Genomic DNA, 20,883 nt, shown 5'->3' on the forward strand with positions numbered 1-20,883 from the left:
AGCTGAATTTACATCTGACCTTGGACATTTTCATTTAGCTGGTGACCCTGGACAAGTCACTTAAAAAAATCTAACTCATTGCCTCAGTTTCTACCTCTGCAAAAGAAAGATAACAGCCTCTTAACCTCTCAGGGTGAGAGGATCAAATCAAATAATTACAGAGTTTAGCACAGTGCCTAGAAACTAAAGTATTTTATAACTGCTATTATTATTGAAGCTCTCAGTATAACCTAGCCCCATGCTACCTTTTTCTTTTTTCTTTTCGAAAAGGCAGTGGGGTTAACTGGCTTGCCCAAGGCCACACAGCCAAGTGTCTGAGGCTGGATTAGAACTCAGGTACTCCCGACTCTAGGGCCAGTACTCTATCCACTGCGCCACCTAGCCGCCCTTTTCTAGTTTTCTTCTACTTTACTGACCCCAGCTATATAAGTGGCACAACCCTCCGTTCGCACAAGACTCTGTCGCCAAATTCTCTGCATTTTTAATTGGCTCTCTCCTCCCCCTCTCCCCCAAGCCTAGTATTTCCTCATCTCTAGCTTCTGATTTCCTTTCCATCTCAGCTAAAATCCTCCTTTCACTAAACTTTTCCAGGTCCTTAATGTTAGTACCTTCTCCTGGTGATTATCTCCAACATATCTTGTTTGCAAGTTGTCCATTAGAATTCCAGTTCCTTGACAGCAGGTATTGTCTTCCTTTGCAAAACCATACAGTAGGTGGTTAATAAATGTTTGTCAGCTAGATTAGATTCACAAACTGAGCACATGGAACCACTGGATACAAAAATTGCTGGCCAGTTCTAGTTCTGTCTTGATAACATTGGAGCATCCATTCTAAAAGTGATATTGCAACATTGCATATAGTGGATAGAGTAGTAGCCTTGGAATCTTGGGTTCCAGTTCTGCTTTTCCCTAATGGCTATATGAAGGTTTACACTGCAGCACACAGGGGATACAGTATCAATTCCTTGACTGATTGAACCTGGGACTAGCCACAGTCCTATGCTTTCTAATGAGAAGAGTGGGTAAATTTCTCATCCTACCCACCTCACAGGTGGCTATACCTTTCCAAGATAGGTTATTAATGTTTGTCCAACTATAATGTGCTACAAAAACAAACTATAACTATGCTTGAAAGTTTTCTTTCCCAGTGGCTCCTCTCAAATTCTCTTTTTCAGGGTTTCAAAAAAAAAAAAGCTCCATTTCTCTCCCCTTCTATATTTTTTTCAAGCTCTTTGCTCAAACATCCCTAGATGCCTTCATACCTCTCCACTCTTGGGTCCTCCAGGGTTCAGCCAGACTGGACCACTAGCTAGCTATTCCCTGACCTCCTCCTATCTGAAATGCCACCACTTTCCTCGACCAGCTGCCATGCTTCTCTTACTCCCAGGGGCCAGCTCCTCTATGTCTTTGCTAATATCCTGCTTCCCCTTCACATTTTACATTTACATGTCTTATCCTCATGGAGGAGACAGCACAGCCTATGAGCAGAGTTTGGTAGTCCCCAAGATCTGAGTTCAAATTCTAGCTTTAGGCAGATCTACTGAGCCTGATTTGTCATCATCTTTGATAAAGGGGATGGAATTAAATAATCTTTTTTCTTTTTGGCAAGGCAAATGGGGTTAAGTAGCTTGCCCAAGGTCACACAGCTAGGTAACTATTAAGTGTCTGAGGTTGGATTTGAACTCAGGTACTCCTGACTCCAAGGCCAGTGCTCTATCCACTGGACCACCTAGCCGGCTCCCAATTAAATAAATCTTGAAGGTCTCCCTCAGTTCTAAATCCACTGATGTAATAGACAAATTCCTGAGGACTGTGAGACTTCATTTTTCATACATGTTGCCCTGCATTTTGATGTTTGTTGATTCCTCTTTGCTCCTTAGAAGGATAAAGAAACAAGAAAATGTAGAATCTCAGTTTCCTAATGAAGAAGGCTACTTAGCAGAGTGACCATTTGGTAGAAAATAAAAACCCTTACAAACATCTTACCAAGATTTAATGTACATTTATTCTTAACACGTGGAACATATAGTATAAAGATTTCATACTGAATAAATGATATTCATTAAGCCAAAAAAGGAAAAAAAGGAGGAATTTACATCAAGTTTTTAGCTACATTGTTTGAAATACAAATATGCAGAATTTATCACTGAAAAAATCTCAATTGTGTTTCTTCATCAGGAACTTCAACTGAACCTAGAACTTTTTCACACCTCGATTAGAAAGAAAACAAAACAAAACAAAAACAAAAAAAAAAACCAGGAAAAAATAAACTATAAGTTGATTGGCTGCTGAGACAGCAATGACTTTTTACACAGAGACCTGTACAGCATCACCTCCAAGCGGAGAGATGTCTGGCAAGAGATTAAATAATTGTGTCTCGCTTTGGGCAGGTCACCAACTTGTTATAACTCGTCATACTCTAAAGGAGAAGGGCAGGGGTGTGGCTAGGGACCAAACTGTGGGGCTCCAGAGGGTATGTGCAATGTACAACGTCATCTATATACACACGCAGCCACTGCGCAGGGCAGTGCGGCTAAAGGTTAAAACCAGTTCTAAGAGGTGATCTCAGGGTTATTCATACAATCAAGGAGGAAGAGAAAGAGGTCAGGGTGTTGTAGGTTCACACATGATACTTTGGGGGAAAAGCCTTTTTTTTTCTCCTCAACGTTTAACTAAAAACATTTTTAAAAACTACAGCTTGCTGCTGATCCAGCGTTTTCTCTTTTGTCAATGTGAGACATTATTACAGTATGTTTACAGTATAAGGTGTACAGTACAGTACATGAAGGTCCTACACTCTACTGCACAGGCCTCTCCATTGAACAGGGTCTGTTCACAACTGGTAACTTCTTGGCTCCTGCAAGATTGTGAATGTACAACAAGAAACCACACACAGTTCAGCAGTCACCTTTTTTTTGTCCTTCAGAGTTTTTGTGTTTTTTTTTCTATTTTTTTTTTACCATTAAAAACAGTTATGAAAGATGGCGTCCCATCGATGCAAGAACTGGGCGAGCCGTTATTTTATTTGTTTTTTCCCCAAACTCACTGTAAACGACAGTAACTTTGGTTAAAATAAAAAAAAGTCTTCTATGTAGGCAGAACTCTGTCTTCTTGAGTAGGGTGGGGGGGGAGTGGGGGGGGGGGGAGAAGGAGGAGGAGGAGGGGAAGGGGTAGGAGGAGAGAGGCAGGAAAGATTTCCCCCAGGGAGAAGCAGGACAGCGCAGGGCGGGCTGGATTCTGAGGTGGTTTTGCATAAATAAAGGACAACAGTCAGTTTCTAAGTTCTCCACGCACGCACACACACACAGGGGAGGTGTCCATCCCACGGCTGTCATGACTGGCCAATTAAAAACAGTACATCACAAATGACTTGTGAGACCAAGGAGTTCATCAACGGCGACACTGAGATGTCCAGCAGCCGTGACTCGTACAACGTGAACTCCGAGTGGTTCTCGTCCACCTTGGCCAGGGCGAGCAGCGCCCGGGCCGCCCGGCGCATCATGTCCACGCTGGTGGGCTCAAAGGGAGGATTCTGCATGTGCAGAAGGCTGGCCTGGCTCTGCTGGAACTGGGTGGCAGCCAGGCTGTCCTCCAAGAAGCCCAGCAGGTTGCCGATGCTGCCCTTCTGCACAGCGATGGCCCGGGCAGCCAGGCTGTCACCCTGGGCCAGGTTGGCCAGCAGCACCACAGCCATCTCCCGGCACACCGGGTTCTTTCGGTCACTGAGAAAGCGCACCATGGTGCTGTACAGCTTCTCCAGACGACTGAAGGGGGGCGTGGCAAGGATCAGGTCCACATTGTTGTCTTGGATGCTGAGTTTGCTGAGGGTTTCCAGAACCAGTCTCTGGGGGGAGAGGACGGCATTGGGGCCCAGGGTGGGGAAGGGGTCCTGGGCTTCGGCCGAAGGGCAGACTGCCCAGTGCAGGAGTCCATCCAGAACTGGCAGACAGATGCTCTCGGGGTACGGGGAGAGGTCCAGTTGCCCTGAGATGTTGGCAAGCGTGACCAGGGTGTTTTCCCGGAGCATCTCCAAGCAGTCCCACCACCACTCCACTTTGTTGCAGCTCACCCCTTGGTCCTGCTCCTCCTCCTTCTCGTAGGTCAGTGGCGCTTGCTTGCGCTCCGGGTGCTTATGGTGCAGCAAGATGAGTTTGCCTAGGATCAGCAGCAGGCCTGGGTGTTTAGACATCTCAAAGTCGTTGCCTGGCACAAACGACAGACTCCGGATGGTGTTGGAGACGCAGATGCAGCGTTTGGCAAGGGAGTCCTGCCAGTCCAGGAGGGTGCACAGTGGGGTCTCATCCTTACTGTGGGGCTCATCTTCTAGGATCTTGATGTTCCGGTGGCTCTGTACAGGATTGATGCCAAAAGGGAACTTGCCACTCTCCTTGGCGGTCTCTGCATTCTTGGCCCCCTCGTCGGACAGGGTGCTGGGCCGTGAAGACAACATGTCATCCATGGTGGCAGTGATCCGCTTCTCTGAGGGGCCATCAGGCAGGGGGGCCTCCCTATCCTTCACGCCTGGGGTACCCTCAACTGCTGGAATCCGCTTTGGAGGAGCCACAGGCAAGGGCTCCCGCAACTGGCTCCCAGGCAGCTCCATTTTGCTTTCAAAGTGGGTCTGGATATGCTCAGTAGTGTCCCCACCACCGATCCGCCAGTGGAGCAGGCCACTGTCAAACTCCTGCACTCGGCCCAGTTTGTCAGAGCAGTCTACCACAAAAGGGTCATTCTTCTGCACGATTTTGACAGGCAGCTTGTCAAACTTGCTGATGAGCTTCTCCTCACTGCTCTCTGAGAGCACCTTGTCCTTGTCTGCAAATGCAGCCTCCTCCTCCTCCTCCTCCTCTTCCTCTTCCATCTTGGGGCTTGGAAGCCCCTCCTCTTCCTCCCCTTCCAGTGGGGATGGACTGGAGGCCTTTTTGAATCTTTCCGGATCTAGCAATGTTCTCTGACCCGGATCACCCACCTCATACTCCTTCAGAATGCCAAAGATCTCAATCAAGCAACGCCGGAAATATTCTACAAGAAGCTCCAACAGTCCCGGCAGCTGGAATAGAAAGAAGAGGAGCCAATGAGAGGACAAAAAACAACAGATAAGAAATGCTGCAGCGGCTGGTCCCTCAAGGGCAGCCCCAGAACAAGTGGCTGGGAAGCACTCGATGTGCAGTAGGTACTACATAAATGCTCATTCCCTTCCCAAGCTGCCAGTTCAGAAACCATCTAAGCCACCTGTCCCCAAGGTCTCCCAACATTTAGGAAGCTTCTATTTTGAGGCTGGTCATCATTGGAAACATTGGCCAAAAGACTTCTACTTCCTTAGCTTTCCAAACAACCAAATAAACCCAGTTCTCTGCTAGCTCCCCTCCCCTCCAACATTGGCATTTTCCTTTGCCTTCTCTGGATTCTCCTTCACAACCTGTTAAGACAACAGAGCCCAGAATTGTGCAGAAGAGGAGGGAAGAGTGAGGAAGGATGGTCAAAGATCAAAGATCAAGATCTCCTGCCCCCCCCCACCTCCACTGGTCTCTGAGAAAGGTCTCAGGGAGTTTATGGAACATCAAGGAAGGTTCTTTTGCTTTCCAAAAAATGACTATATTCTGGGCTTCTGCATCCTTATTTATAGAATCTGGGGTAGAGAGGGGTAGAGAGACAAATGGACACAGGGACCAGAAGACTTTAAGGCTCCTTCTAGTTTAAGCACTTTATCAATCTAAATGTGTGCAGCACTAAGAGTCCTCTGAGTGTAAGGACAAACCCATCCCCAATACTGGAAAGTCACAAAGTCCATGTCTTCCTGACAGAAGTTTAGGAGTTTCTGCACAGTAAATAGAGATTGTACTTAAAAAAAAAAAAATCAAAAGTGGCTTTGACATTAATTTTGACTTTCCTCCACATTGTCACAGTATAATTTGAAAGCATTAGGGACACATAGGGAAGAAAACTGGTTGGCTGGTTCTTCATTATTGAAGACGACCAAAATGACACCACTATGAAACAAATTAGTGTGTTCGACTGTAGATGATCAGACCAATATGAGCTCAGAATGCTCTACCACAGGTCAGGCATGAATACTCCATTGTGAACATCCAGGGTGGTTACTCTAAACATACATATCTCATAGCATAAGAAGTGTGGATTTGACTAACCTAGAGCTAAGGAGTGAGGCTAAGAGAACCCAAGGATCTTTTGACAGAATTCAGAAGGTCTGTGAGCTTGGAGAAGGAAACAAATTCACATCTTTATTTTCATTAGCCTTTAATTGAAACGTAGCCTTTCCTTTGATTATGACTATAGGCAACCAACCCCGGGCAGGGTAGAAGTGGCCCATGTGACTTTGTTACCAAGAGAAATCACAGGTACCATTGTATCATATTCTACTTATGCTCATCACTGTCTTGAAATCAACTGCAGTTACGTGACCTACTAGATCACACCTGATTACAGACTGTTATTTCAAATATAACTTGTTTCCTTTGTAAACCTATGTTGTCTTGTATCAATTATCCTAAAGCAATTAAAAAAATTATTCCTTTGCATCTGTCCCATCCTCCAAACTCCCTCTACCCCCCCCTTACAGACCAAGTTCAATGGCAAAACAATAAAGGTTCCAAGTCCTTTGATCAGAAGAGTTTAGAGGGAAGAGGTTTGGAAGTGATGAGAGACAGACATTGTTCTAATGGCTCATTCTAGGGCCAATTCAATGCAGGATCTTAGGGAGCACCACAAATCCAGACCCTGTGCCTAACCCCCAGTGCTTAACTGCTGACTCTGCACCCTTCTTCTCCAGCTATATCCAAGGTCCCCCTCCCCTAGCCATGGGCACTCACCTGGCCCAAGTTGAAGGTCATGATGCTGTTGTCATCATACAACAAGATGTTAATGGTGTCTAAGGCCCACGTACTCTCTGCCAACAGTCCTGACTTGAGGGACATCATCACCCGCCATGCCTCTGGAGTTCCTGAAACACAGCATCCACCCCCCCCCCCCGGGGTATCAGGGTCAGCTGGGTGGCTCTTCAGGGTTGACCCAAAAGTTGGGCGGCAGAAGGTTTGCGAGGACACTAATCTACCTGCCTCCTGTCTGCCTTCCCTGCCCAGAGGAAATTACTAGAGTACTCTATCCTTTGACAATAATGTACCATGGGTTCCCAAGGTCTCAATGGGACTAGAATTGGTGCTTCTATTAGGCTGAAGGATTTCCTTTTTTCTTCTATGTGGATGGCAACCAACTCACAGGTGGAGGGTTGGCGAGAGGTCATTAGGTTAACTCTGGCCATCAGAAAGAATAAAGCGGATGGGATGTCCAAATCCTTTTTGGATGTCTAAGCTCTTTTTGGGGAAATTTCATATAGAAACCAAGAGGTTAACTTGTTCTCCTGAAGCAGCACTAACCAAGACTTCCCTTTGCCAACTCTCTCTTTTCTGGATAAGAACATGATTTGTGAAGAGCCCACAAGAGCTTCTCTTCACCATGCTGACATTAAAGCACACACACAAAAGGACCAGTAAGTGAGGAGATCTGGGTTCTGCTGTTGGCTCTGCCACCAACTCTTGTGACTTTTGGCAAGTCCCTGACCTGTCATTTTCTCAAGTATACCATGGAAGGCAATGAGGATTGGGTAAAATAAAAACTTGTAGGTCCTTCCCAACACTGAGTTCCCCAAGGATCCTCGGAAAGCCCTGAACTCGGCTCAGTACAAGGACCACCAAGGTTCCAGACAAATGGCCTGTCCTAAGGCAGAGGAAGGAGGCTAAAGTTTAGTCCAGGCGGATCCCTTTATCAGTGTTGGGAGTGATTAATCATCCCTGATCTCCAAATGGGAAAGCAAGGTGAAAGCTGGCTCTTCTTGGAAAGACTCCTTACCAATATCTTTTGTCGTGAGCCGCCTCCTGGGTTTCAACACAGGTTGGGTGGCTTCCACAGAGCCAGGAGGGAAGGTGATATCCCGCCTGATGAGGGGGGGTTGCACAGGAGCAGGTGCTATGTGGGAGGCAGGCACTGGAGGACCTGCCTTCTGCATCTTCATCCCCGAGTGTAGGAATGGAGACTTGCTGGGCGACGTTCGGTTCTCCAGGGGCCGGGGAAGGGGGGCGGGGCTGGATACCTGAGGAATGTGATTCTGCATGCTGGGCGGGGGCTGATAGTTAGACTGAGGGGGCCTTGTCATGGGGGGCACAGGGGCCGAGGGACCATAAGGAGGCTGGCGGGTGCCATGGGAAGGCCACGGGCCCTCATGATTGACCCTCTGATCTGTGTGCAGCATTTCATCTGTTCGGTTCACCCCATGATAGGCAGGCCCCTGGGGGGCAGAGCCTGTGTTCTGCCGATTGGGGTAGTTGTAGCCCATATCATTGCGCCCCTGCCACATGGTGCCCTGTTGGGGGCCCTCTGTAGTTGGCTGCATGGGACCACCCATCATCTGGGGTGGCATGCTCTGCTGGGCATTGGAGCCAGGGGGTGCCGAGACCCGATCTCGGCCAAACTGGAACGGGAATTGGTTCTGAGGGCCTCCTGCCGGTCGGCGGTCAGCACCAGCAGTGGGATAAGCATTCCCATATTGGTTGTACACATCCTGCTGGGGAGACGGCTGGGCTGGCTGCTGTTGGCTGGTTGGCTGGGGCTGGGCTGGGGGCAGCTGCTGCTGTGGTGGCTGGCCTTGTCCACTGCTATACGGCACATTGTACATCTCCCCCTCGTGTCGCTTGGCTGGAGGACCATAGGTGCCGTCCATTGGCCGCTTATAATTCTAGGAAATGGACAGAGAGGGCAAGGTGTGTCTGGTGGTCCAGGAGCCAGAGACCCAGCTGGGATCTGCAGACTCCGGAGCCCTGGAGGCAGACTATGTCATTAAGTAACTCCCAAGAGCAATTCCTTCTGTCTTCCCACTGGCTGTTGTTTTTCCTCTCTCCTTAACAATTTTTCTTGGGTATCCTTTGTTTTTTACATCACCTCCATTTCTCAACAGAGACCTCCCTGAACTCTGAAAGTCATATAATATGCTAAAGAATAAAAAAAGTAGCAAAATAAACTGATTCTTCTACTCCATCTGAAATTGGGCACAGGTTCCACACCCTTGCACCACCTCCCCCAAAACAAAAAGGATTCCCCCCCTTCTATCTCATAGAACTACCAAAAAAAGGGAATCCTTGTGATGGGTTGATTCCAGGCAAGGCCTAGGGTTTCTCTGCTAGTCACTGAGGAGAGCACTCACAAAACATGTGTGTTCCCAGACACATGTCCCCCAAGTTGACCTCTCCATTCACTCACCTGCTGCTGTTGGTACATTGTAGTTTGCTGGCTAGGGAATGGGCTGCTGGAAGGGGTGCCTTGAGTGGAAAACTGATTGCCATAGGAATCGTGTCTGCAAGACAGAAAGAAAAGTTTGAGGAGGAGAAAAAAGAAGTCTCAGAAAGCTGTGTGGCCCTGAGGCAAGGCTTCGCTCACTGACCGTTGCTGCTGCTGCGGCTGTTGTGGCTGCGGCTGCTGCTGCTGTGGAGGATAGCGGCTGGGAGAGTACATCCCCGAGTCTGGGTTGGAAGGCATGAGGTTTGGCTGTGGGGCCCCTGTGCCCATGTTTCCCTCGGGCCCTAGCCCGGACTCCGCCCTAGGTCAAAGACAGAAGCAGAAGGACTATTACTTTGGAGCTTCCAACATGAGTGAGGACCCTGACTGTTGTTGCTTATTAATGACTATAGTCACCATCACAAGATGAAGCTATGGTGCAAGTTAGGAGCTGGACTGTTGGGCAGAATTCAGTTAAATTTGACCATATATTTTTTTTAATTTTAATTTTATTTTTCCAATTACATGTAAAGATAGTGGGCAGCCATTTGGGTCAGTGGAACCCAGGCTGCTCAGATTTGTACCAACTGTGACCTCAGTTTAATTACCAGCTCTCTGAGCTAGCTTCTTCATCTATAAAATGAGGGAAACCTCTTTATTTGCACTATTCACTTCAGATTGTTGTGAGGAAAACAATCTATAAACCCCAAAGCGCTAGCTATTACTCCTAGTAGTTCAATAGTTTTCTAATCTATTCCAAGGAGGGCAGACACTCACCTCACTCTGTCGTAAGGACCTCCATATGGGTAATGTTGCCTCTGTCCCATTGCCATATTCCCCAAACCAGGGCCTGTGGCACGGTTGTAGGGGTCTCCCATCCCACTGTTGGGGCCCTGCCCTGAGGACACGAAAGGATCATTTCCTGGAGCTAGAAGCAGAAGATAGGAAGACAATAAGATGGGTAGGTAGGTCTACTGGCCTCTCTTCTGGAAAAAAGAAGCAAACGTGGAGCTCTAGAGACAACTGAGGGGCATCTCAAAGCATGGGCTCCCTGACAGGCTCAAAACACATGGCAGCCAACACTCAACTCTCAGTTGAGAAGATGAAGCAATGGGTGACAAAGGTAAGACAGGAGAAGGTGAATGCACTGGGGCAGTTACCTTTCCTCATGCTGCCATAAGGATCCTTATTTGGCTCATAGGACATACGCCCCATCATGTCAGAGGTATTTATACTGGGCTGGTACCCAGGGTTCGGAGTCATGGAATTTCGCTTTTGGAACGTAGGGTCACTTCCATCAGCAAAGGCATCCTGGATCCCCACTGAGTTGCTCCTGCTCAAGAACCAGAAAACTGAATGAAAAGCAGAATCATCCCTTGCCCTTCTTGACTCCTCTCCCAATGGCTGCTAGTAAAGGTTGATGAGGACAGAAATTACACTGCCAAATCCCTCCTATCTATGTCGGATTGAGCTTCTGGGAGAGAAAGGTAATTCCCAAGTGACAACACTGCTAGGACTGATCAGATTCCACCCTCCTTTCCCATGTTACCTGGGCCCCACGCCTAGTGCTAGTGTTACCTGATGCCTGGCAAAGGGGGCATCTGACTATGTGGGGTAGATGCTGGAGTTGGTGGCTTCAAGTCTCCTCCTTCTGCCATGGAACTGCTGGTTGACTGAGGGGTTTGTGGCCCCTGCATGGACCCTGACCCCGCTATAAACAGAGACAGGAGTAATGAGCAGCTTTGCACAAAATTCCTAACCTGTGTATGTATTTCCAAAGAAAAATCCATGGATGAGGAAAGAAGGGGAGACACCTGTTACATACAAGTGACAATTCTTCTCCCACAGCTACTTCTTCAATCCTTACTTCTCTTATTCATAAGAAGCAATGTGAGAAGAAATGAGGGGGAACTGATCATTAACAGAACAACTCTGGCCATCTGTGGTTCCTGGCTGTGCCCCCCTCCACATGCCAAGAAGGGCAAGAACAGACAAGGGATATTTACAGTGGTACCACCAAAACTGGAGCCCTAAAAAGCTGGCAGGCAATTTTTTTTGTCTTTAAAAGCATTGTCACTATCCAAAGAGGAAGGGACACTGGAGAAACCCAAGTATCTGGGAGCAGGTCTGGAGGGGCTTCATCGGCCCTTCCTCTGGTCTTGACCTCCAAGCCCGGGGTCCTCCTCTGGAAGGCTGGAGCCTCACTGGAAGGCTCAGACAACCCACCATCCCCAGCCTCGTGTGCCTTCCCGAGCTGGGAAGCGGTGAAGTCCTGGTAATTAATGTTTCCATTAGTTACCATTCCCAGCACCCGATATCCCATGGCTTCAGCCGAGCTGGCTGATGAGTCATTTCAGCTATTCATTAAAATCCTCAGAGGTCAGCACCGGGGCATGTTTGTTTACACCCCACCTTCCTGGCACCCTGTCCATTCTCCCCTCCCGGCTGTGGCCACAGCTCTGCGAGGAGGGTGGGCAGAGTCCCTGGCAGCCTGAGCTTCATTCATAACCCCTCCCCCGCCCTCTGGCCTCCCCATTCATTTCCATCTCGGCTCCCCTGGGAATTCCGGGCTCGGTCTGGGCCACATTCTAAGGCGCTGACATCAGTGAGTGGAGGCTCCCAGACATCCCCAGCCTCACAGCCATTTGTTGTTCCCCCCCACCCCCTACTGGCCCTCCTCCTCACTGATTTACAAACATTTGGCACCTTGCCAGGTGCACACTGAGAATTAAAACCTAACGGTGGCACGCTGGCTCCCTCCTTGCCCTGCCAGCCTTGAGCTGGCCTTGGACTCCACGTTCCAGGCTGGGTCACACTTAGCTTGGGAAGGGCTCTGGTATAGGAGGACTTGGAGGCTAGGGCCAAGGCTGGAAGGGCCCCCAGGCTAAGCTGGGGAAGGGGGCGCCCCCACGCCCCTCAACAGGCACCAAGGTCATCATTCAGCCTGGGCCAGTGGGAGATGTCCAAGGCAGTCTTACCTGGTGATGGTGGCTGGATCTTGGGCTGGGACTTCTTGGAATCTGCAGCTGCAAAGATATCTGGAGGAGGGTCTTCTCCCCGCTCAATCTTGCACTCAAACGCATAGAGACACTGGATGTACTGCTTTTTCAAGGAGCTGGCAGCGCTACTGGATGTGCCCACGTTGAGGTTGGTGGCCAGCTCACGCCATTTCTTGTTCTTGTTGACCTGCATGCACAACCAAGTTGGGGAGAAGGAGGGGTCAGTACCTGGCCTGATGGGACCAGACTGCCTCTCCTGCTTTGCAGAAGGGTCTGGTGCTCTGGGAGGTTTCCTCCCAATGCTCAAGGGTCCGCTGGCCTTCCCTCATCCATTAGATCACCCTCAACCTCCCAGGATCAGAATTCAGTCCAAGAAGGAAGTCAAGGTCTGTCTTGATCAGGCTGTGGGAAAAGTTAAAAGGTAAACAAGCTGGAGAACAACTGAATGCAGGCACACTTCACTATATGGAATGGAGGGGCTGTGAAAAGTTGCATATCAATCACATCCTATTGTGGCAGGTATAGCACAGACAGCAGGAAGGAGTCAGGGAACACAGCTTCGAGGCCATGGCTCAAGTCATATGGCCTTGGTCAAGTCATTTCCACACTGTGAGCCTCAGTTTCCTTTTCAGTAAAAAAATGGGGATAATTATCCCTGCCACTGACTACTTCCAAGAAAATTATGTAAACATAAGATTTTAGTTTATCAAAGACACAAGCAGTATAGGCAAGGTGAACCCTGTGTGTTTGATGGATGCTTCCTGTGCAAATTCCCAAACTCAGAATGATGGTAGAGGAAGGTGCCTTATCTTTACAGATGGTCCTGGACTGGGTGTGTTTTGCTTTTTAAATTTATTTCTGCTGTTTTATTCATGCAGAACTTATCATGAGCCTGTGCAGTGCACTCTAGTGGTCTTGGGGGAGATACGGAGAGATACAGTCCCTGACCTCACAGGGCTTATAGTTTAGAAGGGAGAAAAAGACAGGGAAGTGAATACAGATAAAGATAAAAGTACCAAAGAAAGGTCCAAAGTGCTATCTAAATTCCAAGAAAGAAAGATCATTTCTGAGGGAATTGCCAAGACTAAGATTTCAACTGGTGAAATTAGGAATAGGAAACAGTGTGAGCTGAGGATTGTCTATTGGAGCTAAGGATGGGACAGACTTTCCAAACCAGGATCTGCGATTAGGAGCTCCTTGAGAACAGGTTGTCATTTTTTGTTTTTTGACCTTCCCCAAAGACAGTTCAAGATTCTGTACACATCAGGTTCTCGGCAGCAGCTGATGCTGACTGAGAAGCCCTGATCTCCCAACTGCTACCCAACACACATCCCTTTCTCTGATCATTTCAGGCCAGTCTCCAAATAGTTCATGTCATCCTATGCTTTCTCCTTCCTTTTTTCCCTTCCATCAACTGTCCTATTCTCAGTACTTAAAGTCCTAAATGTTGCAAGCTCATTAAGGTTCAAATCAAGTCCCCTTTCCTCCAGGAAGCAGTCTACCAAAAGTGATTTCCCAAATATCACTCTTTTCTTTGAACTCCTATTGTACTTACAATCCGGAGCACTTATTTTATATTCATACAGTTAGCAAGGACTTAAATGATCTATATCAATCAAGTGGAAACTGAGGCTCAGAGGTGTACCATAGCTTGTCCATGGTGCCCACAGTCAAAAGGCAAGGAGATGATGGGGCTGGGGAAAGAAATCTGTCTCCAGACACTGAGGACCAAGTCAAGCAGCTCTCATTCCGAGTTACCTAGAGTTGACTCACTATGTTTTACATTTACTTTAATTTATGTACATCACTCCCCGCAAGGGTCAGAGCTAACTTGTTTTTTTTAATCTGAAGCCCCAGGACCACCCTGGGGCCTGGCACAAGAGACAAAGAAGAAGTGCTTCTCGATTGCTAACTCCTCTTCATATAAAGTCTAACAAGTCTTTTGGCTTTATACCCTTCAAAGTGTAAACTCCTTGAAGGCAAGGGAGACTGTAAAACTTAAATTTTGAATACCACCTATCTCAGGGTGATTCTCAAAATGAATCCATAGTATAATATTAGCTGAATGACATTGGAATGAACAAGGAAAGCAGGTTCAACAAGCAAATTCAATTAAGCAATCAATGCCTTTTTTGGAAAAGCATCCTGTGCAAAAAAGTAGGATTACTATCAGAAGGTCTAGCAGCCCTTGATAGGAGATCTAGAAAGACTGCTAGAGGGGAGAACATTTGGTTTTGTGGGTATTTATGGGAAGAGGGAACTGTCAGTCCAGAGGATGGGAATTCATATTCCACAGCTGGTTAATTGGTTTTGATGAGACACTTTCTGACGGTGATGTGGTTTTTTTTCCTCTTCACTGAGGTTTCCAAAAGGAAAAAAAAAAAGCCCTCTTTCATTTGGGTCATACACCTACTCCAAACTCAGCCAGATGCTGCTCTAGTGACTTCAGACCACAGGAAGGTGAGTGCTTCTCTGTTTTGTCAAATTAAACTGTAAATAATTAGAGGATGAGACCCATGGGTGTTTTTTTTTAAGGTCACAAAATCTTTTAGCATTTTGTAAAGAGATAGGCAATTAACTCATTTGTTAAGCCCACTATATAAAGTATAATATTATTTAGTATTAGCATTAGTATCTGAAACACAACTCTATTTGGCTATTTGACTGAAAATCTAACTGCACAGAGGAAGAAGTCCTGAAAATCCATGACTTCTCTCTCCAACCTCACTTGTGTCCACTCCAGTGACCCTTAGCCTTCCATTTATCCCATATTTATATCTTCTTGAGTGGTTTGGTTCCTGTCAGTGAAGTCCAAGCTACTTTTAACTATCTTAGACATTAAAGTCCTAGAGGGAGGGCAGGGACTGCTCAAGCCTTGGACCAATATTATACTAGGCTCCATTAGACTGTCACCCAATACAATTATCTGGGTGAAGGGAAAGAATTCGAGGGTTACGTACTCACCTGAGTCAATCCACCAATCTCCTTCACAGATACGTAGAGGCGGTAGAGGTCCAAGGGTTTCCTGCCCACAGCAGGCAGGTTGGTCATGCCCATTGCTTTCTCTTCCGTGAAGGCAAGATAACGGTCCACCCAGATCTTCCTCTCAGGCTCACCCCCTAATTCGTACAACTTGGTGATCTTCTCATTGGTGGTGGTGGAGGAACTGGACTTCTGGAAGGGGAGGGGGCAGGTCAGAGGGTCATGGGAATGAGTCCTAGATCCCAGGCCTGTTCCAGGGCTCTCCCAAGGTTCTCACTTAGGGTGGAGAAGGGCAAGAATAAAGACAAAGAAGAATACAGGTTCCCACCCCGAGTTAAACTAAGAATGGGACCTGAACTGCTTTTACTCAAGGTTGAAAGATTAAAGAATCATTTCTTTGGCTAGAGTTTGCTAGAAAGAAAGTTGCAACTGTAGAGTTCTGGACACACATCAGTATATAGTCTTTAGAGTGAGAGCTCAAAAGGCCTTCCTAAGAGAATTCTTAGGATATGACAGAAGAGTGATTTACATTCAGCTGTAACAGATTAGGCACCTTTTGATTAGGACATGGGAGGATGAACTAAATGGCCTATGAATAGGAGTTTCTGGAGCACTCTGAAAGTTGACAGATTCTAACTTTTATCTTTTCTATTCTATTTTTATTTCTTATTTCCATTATACAAGGAGAAACAGAGACCCAGAGACTAGGAAGTGTGTAGTTATAAAACTCTAGAGAAAGATCTATATGAGGTGCTCTCCTATCAGACAATGTTCCTCATAACCTTCAAGGATAGCTAGGAACCCCAGTTTCATCTTCCATAGCCCTAGAAACTGCATGTGATTAAGCATTACAATAGTGGGAGGCAGTGCTCCACTGGGAGCATCCATTGGATGGGTTGGTAGTAAGGAAGAAGAATGAAGTAGTAAAGATACTGCTTAGACGTTGGGAGGGAGCTCTGAGAACACCTAGTTCAAGCAGCTCATTGTATACAGGAGGAAACTGAAGGCACAGTGAAAAGAAGTGACTTGCTCAAGATCACAAAGAATTCACAGCAGAGCCAGGACCAGAAGTCAGGTCCTCCTGTTTCTTAGTCCAGGGCACACATGTGTGCACGCATGTGCTTGCACAAACACAAACACAAACACACACACACACACACACACACACACACAGCCTTTAAAAAAATGACTCAATCGTTCCCAAAATAAGAACTGCAGACTATTAGCAACCACATGAAAGAATACTAGAAATGACAAAGAAAGAAAAGTAAATCAAAATAACCCTGAGAATTCCCCTCTCATCTGGCAAAGATGACAAAAGATAGGAAGAGTCAATATTGGAAGGACTGAGGGAAGACAAAGATAGAGCTATGAATCAGTTCAGCCATATTGGAAACCAATTTGGAGTTTTTCTAAGAAATGACTAAAATATCCATTACTGTTAACTCAGAGATCCCATTCTTAGGTACAAAGTACCAAGAAGTTAAAGACAAAAAGGTATACTATAGAGCAAAATTTTATAGTAGTACTTTATATATTAGGCAAGAGTTAGAAAAGGGATGAGCTATCATTGGCTAAATAAATATGGTGACATGAATGGAATGGAATATCACTGCACCATAAGAAATAATGAATATGAAGAAATCCAAAAAGGTAAGTAGAACCAAATTATATGCACAATGATTAAAATAATGTAAACTGAAAGGGGAAAAAAATTAATGCTGTGTAATTATAATAACTATACTTGGACCCAAAGAAGAGAGGAAAATATGCAGCCTTCCCTTTGAGGGTATAGGGACTATGGGTGTAGAATATTGCCCAACACGTCAGACTCAACACGATGATTACTTTTGTTCAAATGGGTTTTTTTTCTCCTTTTTTTTGATTTTTGTTATAAGCTTGACATTTTGAATGGGGTGTGTGCAAGAAGGGAGGAGATGATATTAAAAAAAGGAGCAATACAAATTAAAAAAAAATAACAATGTGGAAGATGGACAGTTAAAGGCAATTCTGACAGGTACGATTTTGGTGCACCCTACTATAATTCATCCCCATTCTTCTGTTCTAGTCAGAGAAGAGGAAAGAACTAAGACAAAGTTTTACCTTAGATTTGGACTCAGGTTTAGGGGTTCCATCTGCCTTGTTGTTCATTTTGGTGGCTGGCGTTAACTTGACTTCCCCGAGACCCATCATCTCTGGACTAGCTGCCATCCCTACAGAAGAGAATATTTAAGCTTACACCACCAGTTCTGATTCCATGAACCCTTGCAATAAACTCTGACCAAGCCAGGACTTACCTGCTGAATTGTTGGCTATGTTCCCACCCATGGGATAGGGGGGACCCTGAGGGTTGATCATACCAGCCATGCTGTTAAGTCCTTGCCCATAAGGAGGCCCAGTTCCCATCATGCCCCCTTGATTCATATTGGGATAGCCTGGAGGCCTAAAGAGAGTAGACAGAGACAAGAAAGGTGTGAGTAAATTAGGAACTTCAAGTATGCAGAATTGTTCAACTTGACAAGAAGGCAGTATGATTCAAAATTCATCTAATACCTGAGTTTGTATGGAGAAAACTAATGGGTCCCGAGAAAACAGAATTGTGCAAAGGTTGACCTAAATAGTCTTATCTTCTATCTCCCCACATAGGATGCTTGCAAGAGGGTTTATAAGCCCTAAACAGGAAACAATAACTCCCTTTTAAGATGTCAAGGCATCAGAACCAGCCTCATTGAAGGCCACTTTCTGAAGATTCCCCTATGTTTTTCACCTGTTTTCCTGTATCTTGAATATTCCTCTCCCTTATCCTGACTTCTTTTCCATCCAAATCTTGACAGGTTTTTAAGATCCATTTAAAGGCTCAGGTACCACCAATGAAGCTGGGCTAGCTGCCTAAAGGCCAAAGGCCAAAGTCAAGTTCTGACCACTGGACTCAGTCCAGTGAAGCTTTCTATGCCACAGCCCCCAATGGTCAGGGAAGAAGCCCAAAGAGCTGGACATTTCAGCCATTAAACTCAATCGTCCAGGCCTCACACATTAGAGCCAAGGGGTCTACTGGCTCTTCTTCTGCCCTGGCCTCCAGGCTACCCAGGAAAGGTTGTGACCGAAGAAAGAATTTAGTGATGGAGGCAAGATCACACAACTAGTTGAAAGACTGACAGCCACCATTCTTTCTAATGTTTCAGCAGCTCAACTGGCAGTTTGACTCAAGATTAGCAGAAAATAATTCAAATTAACCCAAAATTTATCATCACATCACTGGCAGAGAGCAAAAAGTAATCTCTTGACCCCTACTCACAATTCTGAAAGGACTGTTAAATAGATCCTTGAGAAGCTGAGTATCATTTGGAGAATGGATACCCAATCGTGGGGTGGGGGAAGGAAACAGCACCATGCATCTCTAAGGAACTAGGTCCATTTCAGTCAGACATTCCCTTTCCTGGGCAACTGCACTGACTGCTAAATCAGCATTATTAAGTCTTATTCTAAAAAAATTAGAGAATAGTGGTGACAGCGCAGGCCTCAGAAGTCCGGCCTCAGTCATAAGGATGGCTGGGTGACTCCAATGTGCTCTGGTTACTACTCAAAGTCTCCAAGTTGTAGAAAAGAAAGAGCTACTCTGCACTGGAAGAAGTTTCTATCCCCTGAAGTCATAATGAAACCATAAGGACAATCCCTTTCTCCTCTCTTAAGGACAGGTGACATCCAAAGGGAAAAACCCTATGTTATACCTGTTTTGGATGGAGTTGGCAGCAACATGCATGGCAACGGCAGTTTCTTGTGCTTTCCGGTTCATGCCCCCAGGTGGGGGGCACATCCCCGACCCAACCTGAGGCGGCATGTTGGCCATGTTGGGACCATAAGGCCGAGTACCCATGGAGGCATGACTCATCCTTCCCGGGGGAAGTCCACTATAGGGCGGCATGCCGGTCTGGCCATGCATCTGAGCCCCAGCCCCCATAGGGTTCATGCTTCCCGCCATCCCTGCACTTGCATAGTTGGCGTTGGGCAGGGTGTTATAGTTTGGCTGCCTGGGGTAACCTCCTGGTAAGAAAACAGAAAAGATGTAGTTATTTAGGGGAACAGTTCTCAGCCCTCAAAATTCTGTAGAATCAAAGAGGAACATGTCCATTCTCGTCTGGAGTACCTTCTTATAATGGAGACCTCCAGGCCAGAAAACAGCAAAAACACCAACCCAAGGAAAGGACAGAAGTGAACCAACTAATCTCAGATAAGCAGGATTGACTGATCTACAATCTGGTTTTATCTCTACTCAGGCCTTTCTAATGTTGAAGGAATTCTTTCCTGTTTGGGTCCTCAGGAAGCTCACTTCCAGGGTCTCCATAAAGTACAGATCTTTAGGAGCCGAGCAAATTCTCTGATAGAGTTTATCCTGCCCCACATACTATGGGGACTTGGTCACTGTTACTGAAATGACTTCCCTCAGAATTACTTGTTTGTCACAATTATTCCACAGTTCTACAGCAGTCAAACAACAGAACTGATTCTTATTTTTTGGGGGGGGTGGAGGGGTGGGGGGGAAGCATGCTCCCTACTTGGGACCAAATCCCCTATTCCAATTTATAAAATCAAGATGAATCTTCCTTAGGAAGGACTCACTGGAAGGTGATTCCTGTTGGGTAATGTTCTCACCTTGAGGGCCATATTGGCCTCCCTGGGGCCCATAGCTTCCCATGGAGTTCTGATAGGAGCCCATGCCTGCATGCATCTGTCCTGAAGACTGACGTGGAGATAAGGCAGAACCAGGCTGAGGGGAACTGTACTGGGGCATCTGAGGATTTCTCTGCATGTAGCCTATGTGAAAAAGAGATGGTCATCGATACAGTTATTCATTAAAGAAAGAAAACCACAAATACCTGAGGGTCCTAAATCACTACCAACAAGGGGAGCAGCCCTGTCCAGTTGGAGCCTCTGGTGGAAAATGGGCAAATAAAATGGCTGGCCAACTTAGCTAGGTCAGGGACTCAGCTGTCTGGAGTTAAGAGAGTGCCGTGTGGCTGGGTATCAAGATGAATCCATAGTGAGGAAGTACATGGAATCTGAACAACCCTCTGGTTTAGAGTCAACATCTTAACATTAGTCATTAACAAGGACTGTATCACAGCAAGGAGCTGAGGTTCTCTCAGTTCCATGACCACTGTACAGATCAATCATTTCCTCCCATTCCTCAAGCTCTACAGGTCAGCCTCTCACCTCGATCCTGGGCAATGCTTGATTGGTTCATGGAAGGATGCATGATGCTATCTGACTGGCCACTGGGCGGCCGAGGTGGCATCTGGGTGCCTGCTCCAGGGACAAGAAGAGAAGTCAGTTAAATCTGGAAACTCCAGCTAAGACACAGGTCCAGGACCAGAGTAGCTAGGTCAAACCTGGCGAGATAGGGCATCCAAAATCTTCAGAGAGCCAAAGTGGCAAGTGTTAGAAAAAGATTACTCCAGAGTACCATTAGCTCTTTTCCTAGAAACCTCTGGGGGGAGGGGGCATATTTAGAATACTCTAAATCTTTTTTTTTTTTGGTACTAGGAATCTTCAAAATACTTCTCTCCCCCCTCCCCTCTCAGCAAAGGCCCAAGTTATCATTAAGCCCCCTCTTCCCCCAT

General features: G+C 46.5%; 1 protein-coding gene across 1 annotated transcript in view; it reads right to left on the bottom strand.

Annotated features, from left to right (window-relative positions):
- Positions 1-365: 365 nt before the first annotated feature.
- ARID1A (AT-rich interaction domain 1A) overlaps positions 366-20,883 on the bottom strand; it is a 93,439-nt gene continuing 72,921 nt past the window's right edge. The window contains exons 6-20 of the mRNA XM_074218011.1: positions 20,477-20,566; positions 19,916-20,077; positions 18,994-19,306; positions 17,563-17,708; positions 17,369-17,478; positions 15,248-15,457; positions 12,263-12,470; positions 10,863-10,995; positions 10,445-10,617; positions 10,062-10,212; positions 9,451-9,606; positions 9,270-9,363; positions 7,866-8,748; positions 6,830-6,960; positions 366-5,049 (exon numbers count right to left, since the gene is read on the bottom strand). Of these exons, the coding sequence (XP_074074112.1) occupies positions 3,331-5,049; positions 6,830-6,960; positions 7,866-8,748; positions 9,270-9,363; positions 9,451-9,606; positions 10,062-10,212; positions 10,445-10,617; positions 10,863-10,995; positions 12,263-12,470; positions 15,248-15,457; positions 17,369-17,478; positions 17,563-17,708; positions 18,994-19,306; positions 19,916-20,077; positions 20,477-20,566 (4,679 nt within the window). The 3' untranslated portion in view covers positions 366-3,330. The remainder of the gene's footprint in view (positions 5,050-6,829; positions 6,961-7,865; positions 8,749-9,269; positions 9,364-9,450; positions 9,607-10,061; positions 10,213-10,444; positions 10,618-10,862; positions 10,996-12,262; positions 12,471-15,247; positions 15,458-17,368; positions 17,479-17,562; positions 17,709-18,993; positions 19,307-19,915; positions 20,078-20,476; positions 20,567-20,883) is intronic.

This window comes from Macrotis lagotis, chromosome 1, assembly GCF_037893015.1.
Source record: "Macrotis lagotis isolate mMagLag1 chromosome 1, bilby.v1.9.chrom.fasta, whole genome shotgun sequence".
Lineage (NCBI taxonomy): Eukaryota > Metazoa > Chordata > Mammalia > Peramelemorphia > Peramelidae > Macrotis > Macrotis lagotis.